The following is a 23,361-nucleotide window of genomic DNA, read 5'->3' on the forward strand; positions in this document are numbered from 1 at the left end:
TCTGAATGATTTCATTTTATTTAAAATTATTTATGGTAGAAAGTGGGTGTATCATGATCTCGGAAGTATAACTCAATTGACAAAGATATGTAAGGGTTGAAGTTCGAACTATGGATTCCTCACCTATTCATATGAATAGATGAATTTCTAGCCACCTTGACCAAAAAAGAAAAAGAAAAAAGTTGCTATTACAATATGTCTATTCAACTAGAATTAAGTAGTTGGGTTAACAAGTTTAGGTGGTTAGAGAGTTAGTTAACCCAACTCAATCTATTAATAAGGTTCTTCATTGTATTATTTCACTAATTTTTTTAATCAATCTATCTATATTTATTCAATATGAATTCTTACTATTATGTTTTTTTTCTTCCCGCTCATTATGATCTTTATCGCTACTGCCTTCAGTGCTGCAGCATAAATAGAAGAAAGGAACTATTCGATATTGGATTAAGAGGAGGTCACAGTGCAAGTCGTGTTTTAGGGGGGCCACATTGGACCACTAGATGATTGATGAAATATGGAGTATGTGCATAGATAGGCCAAACCAATTTGTCGATGTTTATTTATATGAACTATAAGGTAATTTTGTCATAAAGTTTTGCTATGTTTTACTAATTTTTGTAAAATGTAAAGTAACAGATGACATAGTAAGTGTAGGACAATGCTGTTACCATGTGTTAAAGTTAAATCGACATCAGACATATCAATTGTCATTAGATCAAGATCGAACAATTTAGGTTTCAACGTTTACTTCGATATTTAAAAAAATAAAATTGAGATACTAAATTTAAAATATAGACCATTCAATCTTGAAACCACAATCAAGTATGCTCTTAAATGTGTCCTACTCCTACTTGCAGTTTTAGCTACATCTATATATTTGATTTTGCTAGTCTCTTTCATTTCAAGTCTCCATCACCCATGCATGCAGCTAGCAGAAAGTGAAACTGAAAACTGCTTTCACTGTCTCTCACAGACAATGAAATAGTATTATCCCTTGAGAATTCAATCTGAAAAGTTTTCAGCTTAACATGAACTCTGGGATAGTAACAGAACTATTTCTTATTGGTGGGACTCAATTAGACCTTTTGTTAGAGGGTCTCCATTGAAGTGGTTCAGTACCTATAAGGTACTACTCCCTCCGGTCCTATTTACAAGAGACAATTTACTTTTTAGATACATTAAATAATTTATGTATTTGATTTAGGCTCTTGACTAGATACATACATTATTCAATGTATTTAAAAAGTCAACTTCTCTTGTAAATAGGACCGGAGGGAGTATTATTAAAAAATTATTAAAAAGTGATGTGTCAATGTGGAACAAATTTAAGACCTCAAAGATGAGGGGTAGCAGTTGGGTGACATAGAGTCTCTATTATGGATGCTCTTAGCACTCATTTCTCACGTTCCAATGCATGTTCAACCGTGATAATCAGAAGTAACAAAATCCAACTTCTACATTGATGTGATTTTAATCGTACATTTTGTTGTCCTAGTCACAAGACCAAACAAGCACTTAGTAGAATTAATATTTTGTTTAACTTTACTTTTAGATGAATGAATCTAAATATATTTTCTGACTTATGTATATAAACATAAACAGTTCTTCATTCAACTAAATTTTAATTAAAATCAATTTGACATAATTTATTCATTTAAAGTTTAAGAATATCTCTCTATATGTGTGAAAATTTATCCTATTAATAATATGGAGAAATGTAGAAAAATATACATATTCTAACACAAAATGACTTTTTACAGCCGAGGACTTAAAGGCCTAGTGGTCCTGAATTGAGTGATGATGATTGCAAGATAAATGTGCGCTTTATGAATGAATACACACTGCCGACTTGATGATCATAAATACATACATCATATTTTTACAACCATATATAAAGTGGAAAAAAAATATCAAAAGAAGAGAAAAATAGTCTGCATTTTTTTTTTGGATTTATGATTAACATGATGGACCACACAAATTATAATATTTACAAGCGCAATGATATACAAATACAAAAAACCATACTTAAATGGCAATCAATAATTTTCATATGAGTGTAAGGTCAACTCAGTAATATTCAATATACACTATTTCTCTAGTGACATTAGCTCGTCTATGAGAAAATTGGATAGCTCAACTTATTTGAGTAAAAAGTAAGGAATTGGAGGTTTTGTATTCAAAGCCAAACAAATGAAAAAAAAATTAACCTAATAACTAACATTTGTTATTAAAAAAAAATGTTAGCTCGTCCTTGTCCTCCTCTTTATGTTAGCCATCGGAAAATAGTTGAGTTATTCTATGTGATACTAGTGTGTAACTCGTGCCGACGCACAAATTTAGATATATTTTATCAAATAATGTAATATGAATCACGCAAATGAATAATTACAATCGAATAGCGTAGCGACAACAAAATCAGAAATATATTAAATGACATAACACAAATATTATGAAATAAGTATGGACATTTCAATGGATTAAGGTGTTATTCCACCTATAATCTTAGACCATCTTCCCAATCTAACTTCAAAGGTTCATTATAATCTCTATTAGACATGACTTTAGGACAACTATCATGACAACTAACGAAATTCCATCCGCTATCCTACAAGGTCTTTCATCGTAACACAAACCGGAAAACCAAATCATTATCCCACTTCAACGCAAAATACTTCGTCACGAATACCAACCATAAAAATATCATCTTATTCAATAACAACAATAACAAAAAACCATGACAAAGATTTAATATGTCTCTACCAGAACAAATGGTAATAATCCATGCTAAGTCTATTAATGGGAAAACACTAAATATAATTATTCCTACATAATCTATTGCTAATTCTTCAATATTGATAATACTAATAAGGAACAAAACAATGACAAATAGAGTGATGCATATAAGAAAATATTTAGTCATTTTGAAAGTATTGATAAATATTCTGAGAATGATGTGAAAATTATGAATGAAGGTGAAGTATTTATAGAATAGATTTTGTAAAATGTCAGTTACGATTATCGTTAATTTTACTTTTACTGTTATTGACCGTTGGTCAATGAATAAAATACTTTAACTTTTAGGGATCATGACCGTTGGTTAATGATCTATTTCTTTTATTCTGCAACTTCATGTCATGTGGTAGCCCTAAGTAGGTAGAAAAGGTATAACTTTAATTTGACATTCAGTCTTTTGGACATCATGGAATTTTCAGATAACATTATAGATTATAGATGTCACATGGTAAAATACATATGATATGAAGGTGTAGTTTTGGAAATAGTTCTAGCCATAAAAAAGAGTTGAGTCATTGCATGTCATATGTTAATCTCTAGATAGTTAGTTATATATTGGTCATCTTACTCCCTTCAAATCCAAGTTTTAATAATTAATAGGCACGTTAGATTTAGTGAGAGAATTTATCTCTCTAGATCAAACGGTTTTTACAACTATTGTCCTCATAAGTTTAGTTCAGTTGGTAGCGACAATATATAATATATGTAAGGTTCGAACATCGAACACCACATGAAAAAAAAAAAAAGGTTTTCACAACTGCCGCCTGCACCAACAGTATGTTAAATATTGCTACATATCTTAACGTAAATTCGTTAACTAGTATGTGTCTGGTTTGCCGTTTTGTACCCAAACTCACGTCTCACAGTTACCAGTGCATAAAGGCTCTAAATTGGAGCATTCAATTTCGTACGTTTAAACGTTGGAGGGATCCCAAATGTGGTTCCAAACACATCATTAGTATAGATGAATGTTCCAAAAAGCAATCTTGATCGTTGCAGTAGAACAACCTTGTAAATTGTAATTAATAAGAATCAATTGCATGTAGCTAGAGAAAGCTCTCTTTCATTTTGTTATATGCGATGTTTCTCAAACAAGAAATAATATTAGGTGAGAAGTGCCTGTTGCTTTGCAAGTTCTTGTTTTCGTTTTTAAGGAAGAAGCGTTCGGCTTTGTTCTATATATAAGCGCAATATTGTTCCTGTTATTTGTTAATACGACTTTCTACAAAGATTAATACACATAACAGAAACTAATTGACAAGTTTGTGGATATGCTCAAATCAGTTAAACACTTCCTAATCAAGGTTTTTACAATTGCGTTTTAAATCGTTCTTAAGCAACAAAATGCCTATTTTTTTCCTTCCATTAGTTGGTACAAACAACAAATGCATATTCTTTATTAATGAAGTAGGTTGGTGGTTAGAATTCAGCTGCAGAATAAGTGAGGCGTCTAGGGTTGAAATCTCGATCCCTACATATTTTTCCACCAAATCTTATTTATTAACTATAACTCGACTCACTAGAAGTTGTCATGTAGCGATTAGTTTAGTGACAAAAACTGTCAAATAATTAGTTGCTTAATCAATAGCTATGAAGTCTGGATACTCCAAAACGGAGACGTACCTGTATCAGATAAGTATCGGATACCGATACTCTACGGATACTCGTGAATACGTACCCACGAAGTATCGAAATTAATATTTTAATTTTTAAAAAATATTTTATCTGATACTTATAGGATACTCCATAGATACACAAGGATACTTATAAGATGCTTCACATATATGTATCCTAGAAAAATGAAGGGTAAAAAGTGAGACAATGTTGTAGAAATTCAGTAGAGATGTATATGATTCACATTTACATATGGATCAGTATAATTGTGTCTCGATGAACAACTTAAAATTATATTTCTAATAGATGAAGGTAACGAAATACGTGATTCAATTAATCAACATTGGATAAAATTTGTGTTGAATGTTTCTTTTGATATATAAGAAAACTTTATATACATATAATAAGGAAGAGTAATCAATGCTTATTTTCTTCAAAGTATTTTACATACATATAAATTTTAGTATAAAATTTTTGCTAACGTATCTTAACCGTATCGTATCCTAAATTTCGCGTATCCGTGTACCCGTATCCGTATCCAGGCTTCATAGATCAATAGCTAGTCTTAGCCGCTAGTGGTTTTGTGATTTTTAAAGTTTTTTTAAATCGGACACAAACTTTTCTAGTGACAAATTTAGTGATTGATTACAAAAATCGGTCTTTCATGAGATTAAAACGATTCATTTACTAACCGGTAGAAAATAATAAGTTTTAAGCAGTGGTCTACCCAACTACGATCTATTAATTACTTGATTAATAAGATGAGCACGGTAACACAAACGATAAACATGTTTTAGAGAGTATTTTAGCATTTGTAAGTGTGTTTATTGGATGATGGAGTGTATTTTTTATTGCTATTGCCTTTGTGTTGGTAAAATGACAATTCTAGACGAGAATTCACTATAGGTTGTGGTTAAAACAGGGAGATCCTTTTTCCCTATCTTATTGTGTTTGCAGTTAAAGGTCTTGTTTTTTTATATATGCTTTAATTGATTATTTGGGTAGTTAATATATGCTTCAAATTGATCATTTGGGTAGTTATATAGGTTGTGATTATGGATGACAATTGAACCCATAAATACCTATTGAATATCCACAAAAAATATGTAGGATAAAAACTCAAACTATGGGTATAGACAACACCGGTAATTATCCATAAAAATGAGCAAGTATGGATGTGGTATTTTAGTCTTGAGTGTTACATTTTATAATTTATTAATAATACAATGTTGTTGGATAAAAATAGTTGATTCAACGTCAGGGTTGTTCCAATAAAATTGGAGCTCTGCTCTCATATCAAAAGGGCTTGTATTAACAAAAGTTGCAAAATTTTGATAAGAACCGTCATTTATTTAAATTGTAAATAATATCAATAACACGTACAAAAAATAGGGCATCGAGGAGGTTAAACTTTATATATTTTTAACATCCTTATTGTTAAAAGATTGTTTATTTGGTCAATTGGCTTACAACTTAAATCTTGTCATCGCTATTAAACGTTTCATACTTATACTTATATTTGTCAGATGCCCTCACAAAAAACGCGCCTCAATAATTTGGAGACCCAACTCAATAAAGTTGTTTGCACCCGTTATGGACGACTCTGTCTAACGCACAAATTGTACCACAATTTTATTACTTTTTGAATTAGTGTTCGTGCTCAAGTTGGATTTTCAGAAGAGTTTATTTGTTGACGTTAATGTGAATTAGTTATTTTTGCTTATTCACATGTAATCTCTTTTTTATCATAAAAATAATCAGTTTTTTGTATAAGGACATTGGAAGATTAATCTTATTCAAAAGATTAACATAGATCTGTTAACATGACCAAATCAAGTCCTATGCTGAGACTAAACTACAAAGTACAAACTTTAAACAATTGAGTAGATAAATGTTGGGAAAATCATGGAAATTAAACAAAAATCATAGTAATTAAACATGCTACTATACACTTATACCAGACACCAAGATCTACTATACTATTGCTAACATAAGACTACCTTTTTTCCATATCGTATTACCTTCTTTCCTGTCCTTAAAATTCCTGATACAACACAACACAAATAAAAGACAGAAGGATATTAATTAATTAAAGTACAAAAAATGCTGTGTTTTAATTTGATGCTGCATATTACATAATAAAGCATCTTAAAATTCCTATAATGGAAGAATTTAAATGCTTCCAAAATCTCTAATAGAGAAAGTTATTATTTTTATCATGCACATTGCCAGCATGGCGTAACCCTAACGTGAGTGACACGTCACCAGTAGTGGACCCAAACCTAATAAGAGTTGATGATCCAATGTCAGAACCTGTTTCATAATCTTCTGCAACTAAGCTTCCATATCGACACGTGTCATCCATGGCCATTGATCTGTGTGGTGGCAGGTCTGAATCAAAGGGTGGAACCACCACCTCAGAGACGGTGGTGTTTATGGTGGTTGTGGATTGCATTGCTTGGTTTTCTGAGAAGTCTTGCTGTCTATTGATTGCAACTAGTGAAGGGTCGTTTTCAGCTGCATTGATATCAGATCTTTTTTGGGGTGGTGGTGGCTCTGTTGCTGTTGCTGTTGATGTTGGTGGTGTTTGTGTTTGGTGACCACTGTTGTTGCTATTGCTTTGGTTCATTTCTCTGTCTTCTGCTTCAACCTCTGCTTCATTAAGTTCTTGTTGGTACATCTCTTCTACCATAGGTTTCCACAATCTAACCCTGGCATTTATGAACCAGTTTGATACCTGAAAAAGAAGAAGAAGAAGAAACAGTAACATCACATTCAAACCATTCAACACAATACATAGATAATTCATACACTAGTGGAGTTTTACATTTTCACATTATGTGAAATACTAAGATATATATGAATTACGGAGTTGGAGTGCATATGATCGAACGGTCTAAATTTAAAGTAGTTTAAATAATGAAAAAAAATTGATTTAAATTTGGATCGTTCAATCTTGATGAGACGGTCTGATCTCTCATGACTGCATGCAATCCAAATCCATATGTTCAACACCTACGAGCTAGTTAAATATACTTAGTACCTTAACTTTTGTTAGCAAATAAATCTTGGAATTCTAAAGTAAGCAAAAAAATAAATGCATAAGAATACAATGATTAGATACGAAGTTCGGCCTACTGTATCTCTGACAAAAAATGTTTGTTAAAGTAGTTTTGTATTACACAATGCTTAAGATTATAGAATACAAGTTTTGTTTAAGCGTTGTGGTCCAGTTTACTAGTTTACCCTTAAATTATACTCGGGAGCTCACACCCCCTAATTTTTGCGGTTGTAGAATGAGCTAAGCCTAGAAGACGGGCACTCTCATCAAGCTCATTTTGTTGGTTGTAGAATGAGCTAAGCCCATAAGAAGGGCACTCTCATCAGGCTCATTGTGCTTTCAGCTTCACTCGCTACGATTAAGTGTCTGCTCACTTGTTAGCTAAAATGAGCATGATAACTTAAGTTTGTAGTTTCACATAAAGTATATAATTAACAATTAGTATAAGAAAATAAAAAGATACTTGAAAATTTGTTTTTTAAATAATTGGTTGTTTGTTGCACTGTGCTAGACTATGATTAGGCACCAAGGTATCTTGATCTTCTCTGTGTGTGACTCAAATGAAAGTGAAATGACAAATTAATTTGAATTTGAAACTATTCATCAGCAGTTTGCTTCTACAAAAGGACAATGCTTTTAATCGTATAGATGACCTCTTAAGTCTGGTTGCGGTCCTTCCCCGTTTTTAACTCACCATTGCAGGGTACATGTAGGCCTAAATATATAAGCTAGGAAATTAATTGTAGGCCTTTTCTTTTTGTTTTATTCAACCATTAATTACTCATGTACTATACTATATTATATAGTATATGATGCATGCAAGAAAGTTTCTGGATTTTGGTTTATGTGGAAAGTACACAACGATAGTGATTTAGTACAGAATCCAGACATGTAACGAAAAAAATTAGGAGCATAGTATAAAATATCGTTTGGGCTCTTTGGAGAGTGGGACAAAATTTCCATCTTATATATAAATATGAAAGTAAGTGCACAAAATCAATGCATTGTTTATGCACAATAAAAGCATGCATACCTTATGTTGAATATTCTAAATCAAATTGTATTATCAACAAATTAATACAAATCTAAGCATGTATTTTGTTTTGCGGCGATCAAAGTAGATTATATGAATAATATGCATAATCATAAAATGACAAATAAAAAGAAATGAAGGGAGTAAAATATATCAAATTTTGTTGATTATAAGGTTTTTTTTTTTTTTTGGTGATGGAGTACAAGGTTTAACCTAACGTTAAAGAGTATTTGAGATCCTCAATTTAGATTAGACAAACGTCTATGATAATTTATCTGATTATATATTTATAATTAAAAAAAATGCTAACATATATCTTAAGGGCACATGTTACGCTTTCTTTTAACCAACGTTTTAAGGCTCTTAAAACCCTAACTTGGGGTATGGTGGTTGCTTGGGAAGCCTGGACCAAGCCAGCCATTGTCTTGACATCCCCAAACCACACATTTATTTCCCATATTTATGGTTACCAATTGTATGGATGGGTGATGAAAATTGAAATGAGAGAGACAATGTCAAAAGGGAGTAACTGAGATAGTCAAGAGAGTGAGTTAATTGGTTCCAAAACAGCACATTTTCATGTCCCATTTCTTGCTTCACTACTTACATCACCTCATTAAATTTCAAAATTAATTATGTCATGAGGTAAATGTTCCAAAAAAAAAATTCTAAAAAAACAAATTAGGTATAAAAACCAAACATTGCTTCTTTAAGAAAGACAAAGAAACAAAAGAACCAAAACCCAAAATGATGTAAGTTACATCTGAATTAAATTTACTGCTGGTCCCCCTTTATGATAGTTTCTTTTTTACGTGAATTTGTATATGTGGGCCTTATATATGAATTGATTAATTAAAACTATACAGTTTACATGGTTGTCTCTTTCTGAATTCTAATGTATACTCTACACTGCATTGTGGAAAGCTAAGAATGAACGAACCTGATTTCGTGATAGCCCAGTTTGTCGTGCCAATAGATGCTTATCTGCATCACTTGGATACCTGAGAAAGAGACCAAAAGAAAATGACATCAAAGTCCTTCCCTTAACCATATAAAGAGACATCAAAGCTTTTTCTGCTTCAAACATTTCTTTTTTCCTTTCATGGGCGTGAGAATCTAAAAGAAAGAAAGAAAGATCTATGTCCTATTGCTGACATAGCAGAAGTAAAGAGGTATCACTGTATACACTGATCATGATCACTGTCTCTATACTTTTTAATCAGTTTATTTATGGCTAATAGTATTCATATACACTTTTTTTTCCTACCTATTAATAAAATAGATGGTTTGTACCAAAAAAAAAAGATGGTTAATACAATTTACTATGACTTAATTGTGATTAATTCAAATAAATGATTGACTATAATTTCACAAATATGGAGAAATGAGAAGTCTAGGGTTCGTACTCCCAGGATATATTGTTTATACAGCCACCATTGAGGTGTGTTTACTCGACTTTTACATGATCTAAATTAAACATCTACTAAACTAAATTATCATAATTTTTTATGTGATTAATCATGTATAGTAGATGAAAGAAAAATGAAGTGTCGATGATACATTTGTTTATTAATTTAATTAGGTTTTAATGATTTGTTTTTGCTTTTTTAAATAGTGATAGTATATTGGATGTTTTGTAGTTTTTGTTTTGAGAATTGGATGTTTTGTAGTTAATGCATTGATTCTATTATGTGAATCTTTTGGCCTTTTTGCTGGCAAGACAACATAGAAGGACACTGTTATATTACTGTTTTTCTAAACGATGTCTTATGTATACGACAGAAATTATGGCTTTTACAATTCTCTCTTTTCCTTCTACTCACTTTTTCTTTTCAGAAGCCCTGCTGCTTTTTTCCTTAGTTAATGATCACACTACCTTAGTATTGTGGGTTACCTTTTTGGTGTAATTTGGCAAACTAAATGATAAAGATCATTATGGGATATTATCTTAACATCATACCTAGCTAGCTCTACTTTTTGGATACTTTTTTGTATTAAAATGGTGTGCATATGTATTTATTGTCTTCTTTTTTGTATTAAAATGGAGCATTTCATTTTACTTAATGGTGTTACATTAGATATCTTTGAAAATTTTATTAAAAAAATAGCTAGCTTTGATAATTAACTACTCATAGATAGAGTATGATAAACTAATTAATATGGTGAGAATTTGAGAGAGAGAGAGAGAGAGACTGACTTAAAAAAGCCATTGGTGCAGCCTACATCAAGTTCAAACTTAAAGCCTATTTAGTTAAAAATATCACAATAAACATAGTTTTTTTGTCGAACCCGCTAGATGGGCTTATTTAAATAAACATAAATAATATATTTTATTCTTTCAAAAAAAAAATTATTTCATTAATATTATTATATTAAAGTTTGTATCTTGTGTAAAATCATAAAAATATTAACTTTTTAGCAATTTAAACACACTTTCTAATTTGAGTAAAATGTTAAGGACTTGTTATAAAATATTAGAAAGACTACTAAGGTTTTAAAAATTAGTCAAAAAAATTAATGATTTGATTTAAATTTTGAATAAAATTCATCGACTTTTTCTATAATGAAAATCTAGGGTGAGGGAATGGTGTCCAATCTAAGGTATAAGGAAGACATTCGGATTCAAAAACGTTTACTAATATTAGTATTTAAATTACTAATTAAATTTGAGTTTTAGTCTAACGTCACTAGAGTAATACAACACTCCCTTTTAACACTTTATATTTAACGCTTCATCTTTTACAAGACTCAAAATGGTAAGACCGACCCAAATTTTACTTAATATAAAAGAGTGAGTGTTGAATAAAGTCGAGTGATTATTGATATCACTTTCGATGTTAGTATAGTATAAATGGTTGATTAGGGAAAAGACGTGAGAACTTACGGGTGTAGAAAATGCTCGAAAAGCCAAGCTCTCAAAACATTGACAGAACGATCAGGCAAGCCTCTTTGTGGTCTCCAAGCTTCTTGATCCATCATACCCATCTGGTGAAATGCTCTTTGTTGTCTTAGGCTTTGTTCAAGTACCTTAAGCCTAGGGGTCTCACCTTTGGTTAAACCTCCTCCTGCACCTTCTTTCTCACCTAGTAACTCACAACTTTGCTTCACTTGTGTTGTTATTGCATCCTTTAGACACCGAAAATGTCGAGACATTGCTTTTTGTGCTAGTGCTGTGTATGGAACTGCTGCTCCAAAACCCATCATCACATCAAATGAGTTCACTACCATTTGCATTTGTTCACAATAGTGATTGTATCTCCTGTCCACCTGTATCAAGTATATTCATTATAAAATTATTAATGATGATCGGTAGTTAACTAAAGATATATCTTCACACAATTGTAAAAACTAATTTAAAGTAACTAAAATTTATTTGAGATGTTAAACATATTTTGATTTATGTTTTTTTTTCTTCATGTGCATCGGTCAGAAAGTAAACTTTGACCAAAAAAAATTGAAGGACTCAAGTACATATAAAATGATTAAGGAATGATGACACATTTAGTTATTTGTTTTAAGAATATCTTGGTACATATGGTTTGGACCTCGCACAACTCTTATTGTGATTTGGATTCAAATTTTGACGTTTACGATTGATAGGTTTCACGTAAATTACATTGTAAATTTTTAATGGGGTTGATGGTTCCCCTAACACGGTATCTTTGAGATATGCCATGTCGCCCCTATTTCTTCCTTGATAATAAAAAATAGGATGAATTTTTTTTTTGTCATATAGCCTAGTGGGTAGAAATTCTTCTTTTTAAGGAGAATAAGTGGGGTGTCCGATGTTTAAATCCCGACCCCTGCATATAGTATGCAATGTTCCTACCAACTGAGTTAAACTCACGAAATGATGAATTTTATTTATAAAAATGTGAAAAGAAAGAAAAGACTGATCATGTGTGTATCACTTTCCTGTCAAGTGAGATATCTTAACAAAGGCTTTCACTGTAAAATATTTCTATGATAGGAATATTTGGATAAGTAAGGTGGAAGTAGCATTTGAAAACAACTTGCTACGTTACTTATTGATATGGTGAGCCAATATTGAGCAAGTGAGTGAGTGCCTTCTGTTGGAAACAGGAGGAATGTCGCTTCATGATGGACGTATTCTCTTCTCCTAATGGTTAGTACTCTCATTTCATGGTTTTCACCAAACTAAAACAAACCCAAAATTAATACTACTATTAAAATACCCTCCTCCTACCAATTAAATAGATTGATTAAAAAACTAAAACAAGTTTCAATAAAGTAAGACAAATTCCCCCACCAACTAATCCTATGCAAGGAGGATATTCCTACTGTTCCAGCCGGCTTTTTTTCTTTCTCAAATAAATTAAAAAATATACATTCTTTAAAAAATATATAATCTTGATACCAGCCGGAGAAGAAAACTAACTTATTATTATTTATTTATTTATTACAAATTTATTAATATTATTAATGAGTTCTATATAGATATGCACCGTCAATGTAAAAAGTTTTACACATGCATCAAACACATCTTACACAGATCATTTTGAAGATATTTTAAAAACTACCATAACAAAACGAAATAATATACTTCCTCTGGTTGCATTTATAAACAAAAAAGAACTTTTTAGATACATTGAATAACTAATGCATCAGACATATAAATGTGATCAGATACATTAATTATTCAATGAATTTAAAAAGTTGATTTTTGCTTATAAATGTGACTGGAAAGAGTATGACAATTTTATAAACGGTTAGATGCATGTGTAAAAAAAAATTGGACAAGATTTAGGTGTATTTCATCTGGTTTTTCACATAAAATTCATTTTTTATGGTTATAACAAATTTTGAATTCAAGAAATCGTTAATAGTTATAAACATTTTATGTGAAGACCATACAAAAAACACATAATGCATCTAAGTTTTGTCTTTTTTTGTAAACAGACATGTATCAATTGAATTCTAAGATGTAACCAAAAAAAAAAATGAATTTTACTCCAAATTGATAATCACATAAACATAAAGAATGCACTATTTATAAATTAATTAAATATGAAGAAAAATATATGGGGAGGGGGGGACCTTGACTCTTGATGAAGAGAGAGGGAGAAAGAGAGAGATTACATGCCTCATCAAGCATGGAAAGAAGCTTGACCTTCCTTCTTTGATGTTCAATCCTATCAGCAGCTGACAAAGGAAGAGGAGGAGTGTCTTTTGATGAAGAAGAAGGAATAGAATCACCAACATTGGAGGAACAATTGTTAGGGTTTGATGAATTTTGTCTATTGAACTTAGTCTTTTTAATAAACTGACCCCTTCCAACACTGCAAAACTCTTGAAGCAATTCTTGAGTAGGTTTCATATATTTTGAATTTCTTAAAACATTTACTACTACACTTCCATATCCTTGACCTTGATTATGACTTTGTAATAATTGGTATCCATTAATGGTCCCTCCTCCTTGCAATTGTAAATTCAATGCTTGTTGATGATTTAATTTGTACGGATATGTTGAAGAAGATGGTCCTCCACTTCCACCTTGAATATTGTAATTATTATACATAAAACTACCACCATCTCCTCCTCCTCCTCCCATTCGCAATTCTTCCTCGGCTTTTGCAGCTTCCAATGATGAAGATAATGATAATGAAAGACCTTGAACACTTTGTCCTTCAACCGCACCTTCTTGATGAGTAGTGGTAGTACTATTCCATGTGAATTGTCCAAAATTACCAGAATTTGGAAAACCTTGTAAGGAATTATTAGGAGGGTTAGGGAGTAACATGTGAAGAGTTGAAGAATTTTGATGATGAGTTGGAGGAGGAGAAGATGATGAAGTTGTTGTTTGATGAGATTGAGAAGGGTTCATGAGAAAAAGTTGCATGGCAGCTGCAGAATCATCTGCTACATTAATGCTTGAAATCTGTTGCTGATGCTGCTGAATCCCTTGTCTGTTATTATTACCATACCAATCATTTTCTGAAGCTGTTGTTTGTGGTAGTTGTCTTGAAGAAGAAGAAGACGAAGAACGAAACGTCGCGGTTTCTAACAATTCAGCTGTTGAAGGATCAGCAAAATTAAACATCTCTGATAACATACCTGCAGTTTCATACACACCTCCTCTTTCATCTCCTTCTCCTTCTGATAAATTCAACCCTTGAAGCAGCCTAACTTTGTCCCTTTGGATCTGTTGCTGCTGCTGTTGCTGCTGTTGTGACGACGATGATCTCTCGAATCCATTCGAGGAGAAGCCGAAGATTGCTTGCTGATAATCTTGGGACATAGAATTTGAAGTTGAACAATCCAAGGTTCTTTGGTTTTGGTGTGTCTTCAACTGAATAATGGAAGAATAAGAAGAAGAGGAAGGAAATGGTACTGGTGATGCTACTCCCATGTTAAAATCATCTTCCTTTCTCAGCAACTACCACCACCTCCTTATAGTTATTCACACCTTATTTTATATATATACACCACTGTCCAATAATTCAATTATCATTAATATTCATAGGACAGAAAAGTAACAAAATCCAAAAATAGTGTAAAGATAAATAATTAAATATGTATAGCTAGCTAGCTAGGTAAGCCTAGTAGAAATTAAGTGAAGAAATAGAAAAATGGTGATTTTTTTTGTTTTCATCAATCATTTTCAAGTTTGCTAAAATTGATGATGGATCTGTGTGTGTTTGATTAATATATACATGTAGATACAACAGATATATGATATATGTACCTGTTAGATTTGCAGGGTATGAAAGGATGATGTAAAGCTTTCAGACATCGTTTTCTCTTCTGTGGTTTTGGTTGAAAGCTTCCACAGTTCTCTCTCTATCTCTCTATTTGTTGTCTCCTGTCGTCTCTTTCTCTCCTTTTCTTTTGTTTCTCTTGGTGGTAAGTGTTATATTTTGCAATCACCTTCTGGAAAATGAAAGTGCAAGTTACACACTACATATTATTAAATATAAAGTAGAGGCTTTCTAACAACTGTTATTTTATATAATATATCACCATATACTTGTTTCATATTGGAAAAATCCAACTACCGTGTTAAAAATTGATAAAGACTAAAAAAAATTATAATGATCAATGATATACTCTTTTTCGGGTTACAAACCGATTTTATAAGAATTATTGTATGAGTTGGAAATCAAGTATGAATGGTTGATCTCACATCGACTAGAGATGGAGGTGGCGTATGATATATAAAAGTGATAACATATATGCTTAATAACTTATGGTTTTAGATAAAAATGTAATGTCAAAATCTCTTGAAAGTCAATTGAGGTGGACTAATTTAATTTCTTAAAAAAAAATAAAAATCTCTTAAAGGTCTGAAAGATTGTTGGAATTCAAATGTAAAATTGAATGATAATTCATATACCTAACACTTTAAAGTTTTGTGAATAATGACTCGTATATTTAACATCTTGTTTCCGATGTGACAAAATATATACAAAGTTGAGTCAATAAACATTGATATATTTGGTCTAAATTTATTCAATTTTACTTATATTTTACTAATGGAGTAAAGTTTTGGATACCCAAACAATATATTTGATTCTTTTTTTTTTACAACCAATATTTGATTCTAATTTTGGATAACGAAAAAATTGATTCTAAAGATTTAGAATTTAATTTTTGTGCATGTTTATTCTAGTGAACCAATATGATTTTGTAAATATTACACTCAGTGAAATTTATTTTGTCATATTTGTTTGTTGTCAAGTAGAGTTTATTTTATCTTCAGAATTAATTTTAATATGAATTTTAAAGATGTAGAATTTGATTTTTGCACATGTTTATCACAGGAAACCAATATGATTTTGTAAAAGCTACACTCAGTGGAATTTATCTTATCATGTTTGTTTGTTATCAAGTATAATTTATTTTGTCTTCGGATTTAATTTTAGCATGAAGTTATAATTTGTAATATTTACCTATTGTATTGATTTTTAGCTTCACTTTTGTAGAAATTTATTCAAATATAAATCACTTATAATTTACCTTTAATAAAATTAATTTTAAACAACCAAATTTCATCAAAACTAAACACACAATTAGACCCAACATAAAAAAATTAATATCATACTAGACTGTATCTATTAGGTCTATTCACTAAATTATCCTCCATCAAACCCAACAATACTAAAAGGAGTGAGAAAGATAAGAGAGAAAAAGAAAGCGATCGCTGTCCTCTTTCTTCTTCGGTCTTCACCTCTTCCTTTTGTTTTTTCCCCACCAATAATGTCCTTTTATATTTGCTTTAATTTTTTTTTATCTTTATATGTTATTGTTCAATTTGACACAAATGTATATGTTAACATAAACGGTAATTAGTGGAAGACTTTCCCAAGTTGTTCCCCCAAATGCCTAGACGGAAATTAAAAATACTCTAAATATGTATTTTTTTTATTGAGTGAAAAAAATGTAGATCATATCTTTTGAAAATGATTCTTTTATAAAGTAATGAAACTCATATAAATGTTGGAAAAAGAATATTATAAGGGTTATGTTTACCAACGTCCAAATACATCGGTTAAGGTAGTAAAACAAAACATGTTTTAAGTTGAAAATAATATTTTTTACATTTTTGATAAACTGATTACACAAATTTTAATGTAATACTACTATATTTGCTTACTTAACTAATGTTTTGGGACACCAGTTAACATTTTCCGTATTATAATAAAACTTGGTATCAATATAACACGGTCTCTCAACAAATTGTACTAGCTAGAAGAAATATTCATAGCTTGCAGTGAGGGTAATAACTTTATTTGGTCTACACAACTAAATTACAAACATAATAATTGTTGCAATTACAAGTCAAAGAAAGGAAGGGAATAACGTTTTCGGCAAATGATGATTACAAGGAATTTTAACATAAACAGACCACAGATTTGGATATTACTATATCATGGCTTTTAGTCTTTAAAAATAATGCACGCGTGACGTAGGTACCTTTACAAAAGATAAATAAAATACAGGAATGCTATTGGAAAGGAATTTCTATATGGTTAGTCGTACAAAAGCTTCTTGGTGCAATACTTAATACATTAAATAATCACCTACGAAGTTTCCACCACCTTCTAGTAATGACTGATTTTAATCGGAAAACTTATAAAGTATATGAGGTCGGTTCTCTTCTTTCAACCAATTTTTTTTTGATACGCATGAGTCATAAATCAAACCCTAACTATATACTCAAAAACGTCCAAATCCTTTACCACTTAGACAAATTCATTTGTTGGTAACTTGAATATATGTATGGGTGTTAGGATATTGGCACAATATGTCATCCCTTTTTGGCTTTTATGCGATTTAAATACGTCCTTTGGAAACCAACGCAAACTACCGAATAAATAAATAAGTAAATAAATAAAAATAAAGTACAAGGTGATCCCAATTATCCAAACTACCACCATTTTTAGACATGTTGAAATGGCCACCATGCCCTGATTAATCATTGCGTATTTATTGTGCTCAGCCCCTTTAGTTGGTAAGGTCATTTAGGTCATATGAGCTGCTATAAATTCACTAATTAGCTAGTTAACTTAATTAAAGTAAGATTAGGAAAGATAACTTACTTTTTAGAAATAAAGAGTGCTGCACGAAGTTGATCGATGGCACGTACGAGGTTATTTGGATGAGCAAAACAAACAAGTTATGTTTGTGTGGGAGAAATAGGGATTTGGTTTCTGTGAAGACACTAAGTAGTCAGTTAGGCACATCCGAACCTTTCAAACTTGTTGGATAATCCAAAATTTTAAGTTAGAATTTAAGATTTTTTTTTTTTGGTGGAAAGAATTTAAGATTTATGAATTACTTAAATATGAACTTAAAATTTAAACCGTTCAATTAAAATCAAGCAATTTAAATGTGTTGAGTGTTAACTGCATGTCGTCAGACTATACTAAATCTTCTGCGTGACTTTAACTTAGTTGATACAGACAATGCATAATATATGTAAGGTGCGTGGTTCAAAAATCGACCACCACTAAAAAAGACTATACTAAATCCATTAAATAGGGTATAAAAAAATACTAATAAATGTGGTTTGAACCTATCACCAAGATCATGTAATTTATTTTCCCTTTTGGTTTATAACAAATATTTCTTCCATCCCAAAATGTAAGCAAAAAAACTCACTTTCTTTGTACCAAAATATAAGCGAAAAAGACAAACTTTTATCTTATTTAATTTTTTTTTTTTAAAAAACATTTATTTCAAGAAAAACTTTTACTTATTCTCATGAAATTAAATACAAATTACATTCAATTTTCACGCTCTTCCATTTTCTCCGTAATCAATAGTCAATGAAAATTATTTTTACATTTTCCCATGAAACTTTTAGAAATGCACAAGACTTAGCATAAATTGGTAGAATTGCACAAAATATTATTGTTGAGAATTTTTATTATTATTGCAACGACTTATTCTGATAGAAATGATTCTGACAGAATTGATTTATGTTTGGATACAATAATGCGCATAATTGATTAAACAAACTGAATGTTGTTTGGATAGTTTTGATCAAAATTGTTTTTGAATGTATAATTACCAAAATGGACATAGGTAAATAGAAATTACTAAATTAGGATAATTAAGTGCAATATAGTCTTAAAATTTAAGTTATTACAATACTAATACCATGAAAATAAAAATTACAAATAGATAATAGAATTTAAATTGCAACAAAGTACTAATATTATTACAAAACTAATTTAAAGTGTATTATGGTACTAAAATATTGATATAATAATTTAAAGAACAATACTAATTATTTTGCCTGTGCTCAATAATTTCATTCCGGATTATGTTTCGAACGTGATTCATTTCTGACGACGAAACTACATTTAAAACATGGGACTGATCCAAGTTAGATGAGCTATCATCATGGTGAATGGTCGTGCTTTCATCTTCATAAACATTAAAATTAATATCAATTTCTGCCTTCCTTCGGATAAAGTTGTGTATAGCCATTGTTGCGACAACTATTTGAACTTGTGTCTCAAATTTAAAGTTAGGCATGCGACGTAGGATTGCAAATATGTTCTTCCATACCCCAAAAGTTCTTTCTATTGTGCACCTTAAATTTGAGTGATAATAATTAAATACTTCATTATGATTTGCAAGACCATTAGAACGCCTAAATTCAAGAAGATGATATCGTTCATATTGTATGGACCAATGTACCCTATTCGTGTTGGATATCCAGAATCTACCAAATAATACTTACCTAGAAAGAAAGAAAAATATATTTAAACTTAAGTTAAATATAACAAATCATTTGTAGTAATATTAAATAACAAACCTGGCGGAGGGTATGGAAAATTAAGATTTGCATTTGTCAAAGCTTGGTCATAAACACGAGCATCATGAGTAGTACCTTCCTCTCATTATCCCACCTCATTCCAGTAACTTTTTCAAATAGGTTATACCATACTCTCCATTCCTTTTTCAAGGCATCATACCTACCTATTCTTCAATTGAATCTTGTCATAATCTCTCCCGGTTGATTCATGAAATTGGCAAACAATGTTTTTTCACCCTTGCTTAGTAAAGCTAGTGCCAATGTGTTCATTCTTGACAACTTGATCCAAACATGTTTGGATGAATATTTCATTCACTTTAAGATCCGACCAATCCGCAGAAACTTTCCTTTGTTTAGCCATAATGCTATGAACACATAGTATGATAGGAAAAATAAAAGATAAAATGAGCCAACACTACCTCTATAGATGCATAACAAATATTCTTTCTTTTGATTGTATAAATTTTACTTCATGGCATGAATATATAAATTTTACATAACAAGTGTTCATTCTAAAACTAGTGTTTAAAATTACGTTCAAACACTTTAGCATAAATATTTATATTTAAGTTCCTAACTGCATAATTTTCATAAAAAATCAGTTTAAGCTCTAATAGACATTTTATCAAACACATAAATTTAATACAACAAGTAAGCAAATCAAAGTAAAAATCACTCAAAATGACAAATTACCTTGTTGTTGTTGTTATCTTTTGAGCAGAATTTTTCCTTATTGTTGTTCTCTTGAGCACAATATTTGCTAGCAGGAGGTGTTGTTGTTATATAACCTAATAGCAATAAATTTTCAGATTAAATTTGTGAAGGGTGGTTGAGTTCTAGCTAGAGAAAAGTGGACACTAAAGTGAATGAATTTAACGTTACGGGTAGAAAAAAGCAAATATGGTTGGAGAAAGGGTGAGAAAAATTGATGATAATTAAGAGGGCAGTTATGGAATTGATAATAGTTTAATGTAGAATTGATTCTACAAAAGCCAAAAGCTAGGATTTGTAGCTTCAAGGATAATTACTTTTGGGAAATAGAAGCAATTTTTAAAAGCCAAACCAAACACCATTAAAAATTCAGTTTTTCACTTTTGAGGGTTGTAGAATCACTTCTTGGTACTGAAAAGTCAAACCAAACTGGAACTTACATATAGAGCTGTCAAAACGGGCGGCCCGGCCCTAACGGGCTTCGGGCTTTAGCGGGCCGGACCAAAAAGCCCGATTGAAAAAACGGGCTTGAAATATACTACCCGAGCCCAGCCCTACACGGGCCGCGGGCTAAACGGGACGGCTCGTATAAAAAAAAAAAAATTTAAAATAGTACTATAAAACATTGCTATAATTTTTTTATAAATAATATTTTTAATATGTTTAAATAATGTCTAGCACAAAAATAAATTGTAAACATTTTCGTACAAACGTCGTAAACTAAAACGACGAGGAAAATGATTTTAAATAAATTAGATATGTTATGGTTATAGATATTTATATATTCGATCTTTAAAACTATAAATAACGAAACGAATAAATATAATTTTATATTACATTTATATTTGTGTTAATTCATTGACTTTTCACTTTTGTTTTTTTACTTTGATAATCAACTAAGTAAAGAATTATTTGAAAAATATATATAATTTATAGGATTTTTTTTGTTATGCAGGCTAACGGGCTACCCGCGGCCCGTTCGGACTAGCCCTAATGGGTACCGGACTTTTAAGGACCGGTCTAAAAAATCCTATTAAAATTCGGGCTCAATATTTTAGGCTCAAGCCCTATATTTATTCGGACTAAACAAACCGGCCCGTTTTGACAGCTCTACTTACATATATCGCTATTACATCTATATTTTTGCCAACAAGCTAGTTAATTGTCGTTGGAAAAAAGTCACTACCAATGTCTTTATTCTTGCAGTATCTATGCTAATATCCATATTTAGTTTTTCTTTTTCTTTTCAAAAACAACTAAACAACTAAATAGTCAATAATAATGTTAATAAAATCTCATAGATATTAACCATTACAATCAATGGTAAAGACAAAATAGACTTTTCTGAAAATATATTATTAGTGTTTTTAAAAATACGGGGTTTTGTTGCATGATGTATACAGGCATAACGTGTTTCACATCACCTATACATAAGATCTTTTTGCTTACAAAACTTAAAGAATGTGATATAAAAAATAATATGGTTGAAAAATCAATAGCCTAGCTAGGCAGCGATTACTTTATGTGTACATACAAAGCAAAATAAAATAGCATGATTTGAATTTTTTTTTTTAAAAAATATAGGTAGCATGATTTGAATATTATTTTTCCTAACACGTATACTTTGTATATCAACTAATGTATCATTATCATCGGCCATTGACGAAACAACCTTAAATATAAATAGATCTTCACAATAATACATATATAACTCAGTTGTTCTCGTAAAAATAATTCAGTTGATAAAAATATTATAGTATACAATGACTTAATTTGAACGCGAGTTTCCTCATTTAATCACCTTGATTGATGAAATTCAGACCACTAAACTAATTTTAAAAAAATGACTCATACCCCTCTTACATATGCCCATCCATATTGACTATACTATAAATACATAGAAACCGTCAAATCCATATCATTTGTATCCATATGGCAAGCATTAATGATACCTAGTTTTATACTTTTTTTTTTTTTTTTGGACAGAATTCGGAGTTTTATAGTTACCAATTAAGGATAACTGACGTTCGTTTACAATAAGGAATTTGGACGGAAATGTAGAAAAGGGGGAATCGTCTTCGTTGAGATGTGACTATAGCAACTAACTAGCTATGCTTATCTTGAGCAATCTTAAGACTCTAATTTTCTCCTCATTACTCAAACACTCAATTGAGAAGGGGGAAAAGAACGATTTACTTTGCTTTTCTTTTTACAAGTACAAACTTAAGGACAATTGACAGCTCAACAATCTTCTCCTTGAACTTCATTGATTTCCTTTTTCATGTGTATAAAAATTAAATTTATATTATCAAATTCTAAAAATATAAGAAGTAAATAGTACTATCTTCATCCTTGAATATGTTAAACTTGTTAGGCTAATAAGAGCTTAAGTCTCATGCTCTAAAAAAAAACAAAAGAGGTTAAGTCTCATATGAGTCACTAATTTAGCAAATTACTTGAAGTTCAAGTAATTTAAGATTTGTTAATTAGTGCTTGAAGGTGGCTATGAATATGCATGCCTCCCTTATATATATATATATCAATAATAGAATAAAGGCTAAAATATGGTTTTAGTCCCTGCAAATATGCCTCGTTTTGGTTTTAGTCCCTGTAAAAAAAAAATTGTTTTTGGTCCCTGTAAAATTTTTTGTTTTTGAAAATAGTCCTTCCATTTTTTGTTTTTGAAAATAGTCCCTGGAGGGACTATTTTCAAAAACAAAAATTTTTGCAGGGACCTTTTTTAAAAACAAAATATTTTGCAGGGACCAAAAACTACAAAATTGGTTCAGTTATAATGTGCCACATATGCAAATCATCACAAAAGTGGAGCCAGGGACTATTTTCAAAAACAAAAAATTT

The 23,361-nt window shown here is 30.7% G+C and overlaps 1 protein-coding gene and 1 long non-coding RNA gene across 2 annotated transcripts; both read right to left on the reverse strand.

Annotated features, from left to right (window-relative positions):
- Positions 1-6,318: 6,318 nt before the first annotated feature.
- LOC11409450 (BEL1-like homeodomain protein 2) lies at positions 6,319-15,423 on the reverse strand. The gene is made up of 5 exons (XM_003611826.4): positions 15,211-15,423; positions 13,609-14,953; positions 11,389-11,771; positions 9,445-9,505; positions 6,319-7,147 (listed from the first exon to the last, which is right to left on the reverse strand). Exons 2-5 carry the CDS (start codon positions 14,872-14,874, stop codon positions 6,602-6,604), a joined length of 2,256 nt encoding a protein of 751 aa, XP_003611874.1. The 5' UTR covers positions 14,875-14,953; positions 15,211-15,423; the 3' UTR covers positions 6,319-6,601.
- Positions 15,424-19,189: 3,766 nt separating this feature from the next.
- LOC120580715 (uncharacterized) lies at positions 19,190-20,625 on the reverse strand. The gene is made up of 3 exons (XR_005646449.1): positions 20,485-20,625; positions 19,792-20,156; positions 19,190-19,716 (listed from the first exon to the last, which is right to left on the reverse strand). It is a non-coding gene; the product is annotated as an uncharacterized lncRNA (long non-coding RNA).
- Positions 20,626-23,361: the final 2,736 nt, after the last annotated feature.

Source organism: Medicago truncatula, chromosome 5 (genome assembly GCF_003473485.1).
Source record: "Medicago truncatula cultivar Jemalong A17 chromosome 5, MtrunA17r5.0-ANR, whole genome shotgun sequence".
NCBI lineage: Eukaryota > Viridiplantae > Streptophyta > Magnoliopsida > Fabales > Fabaceae > Medicago > Medicago truncatula.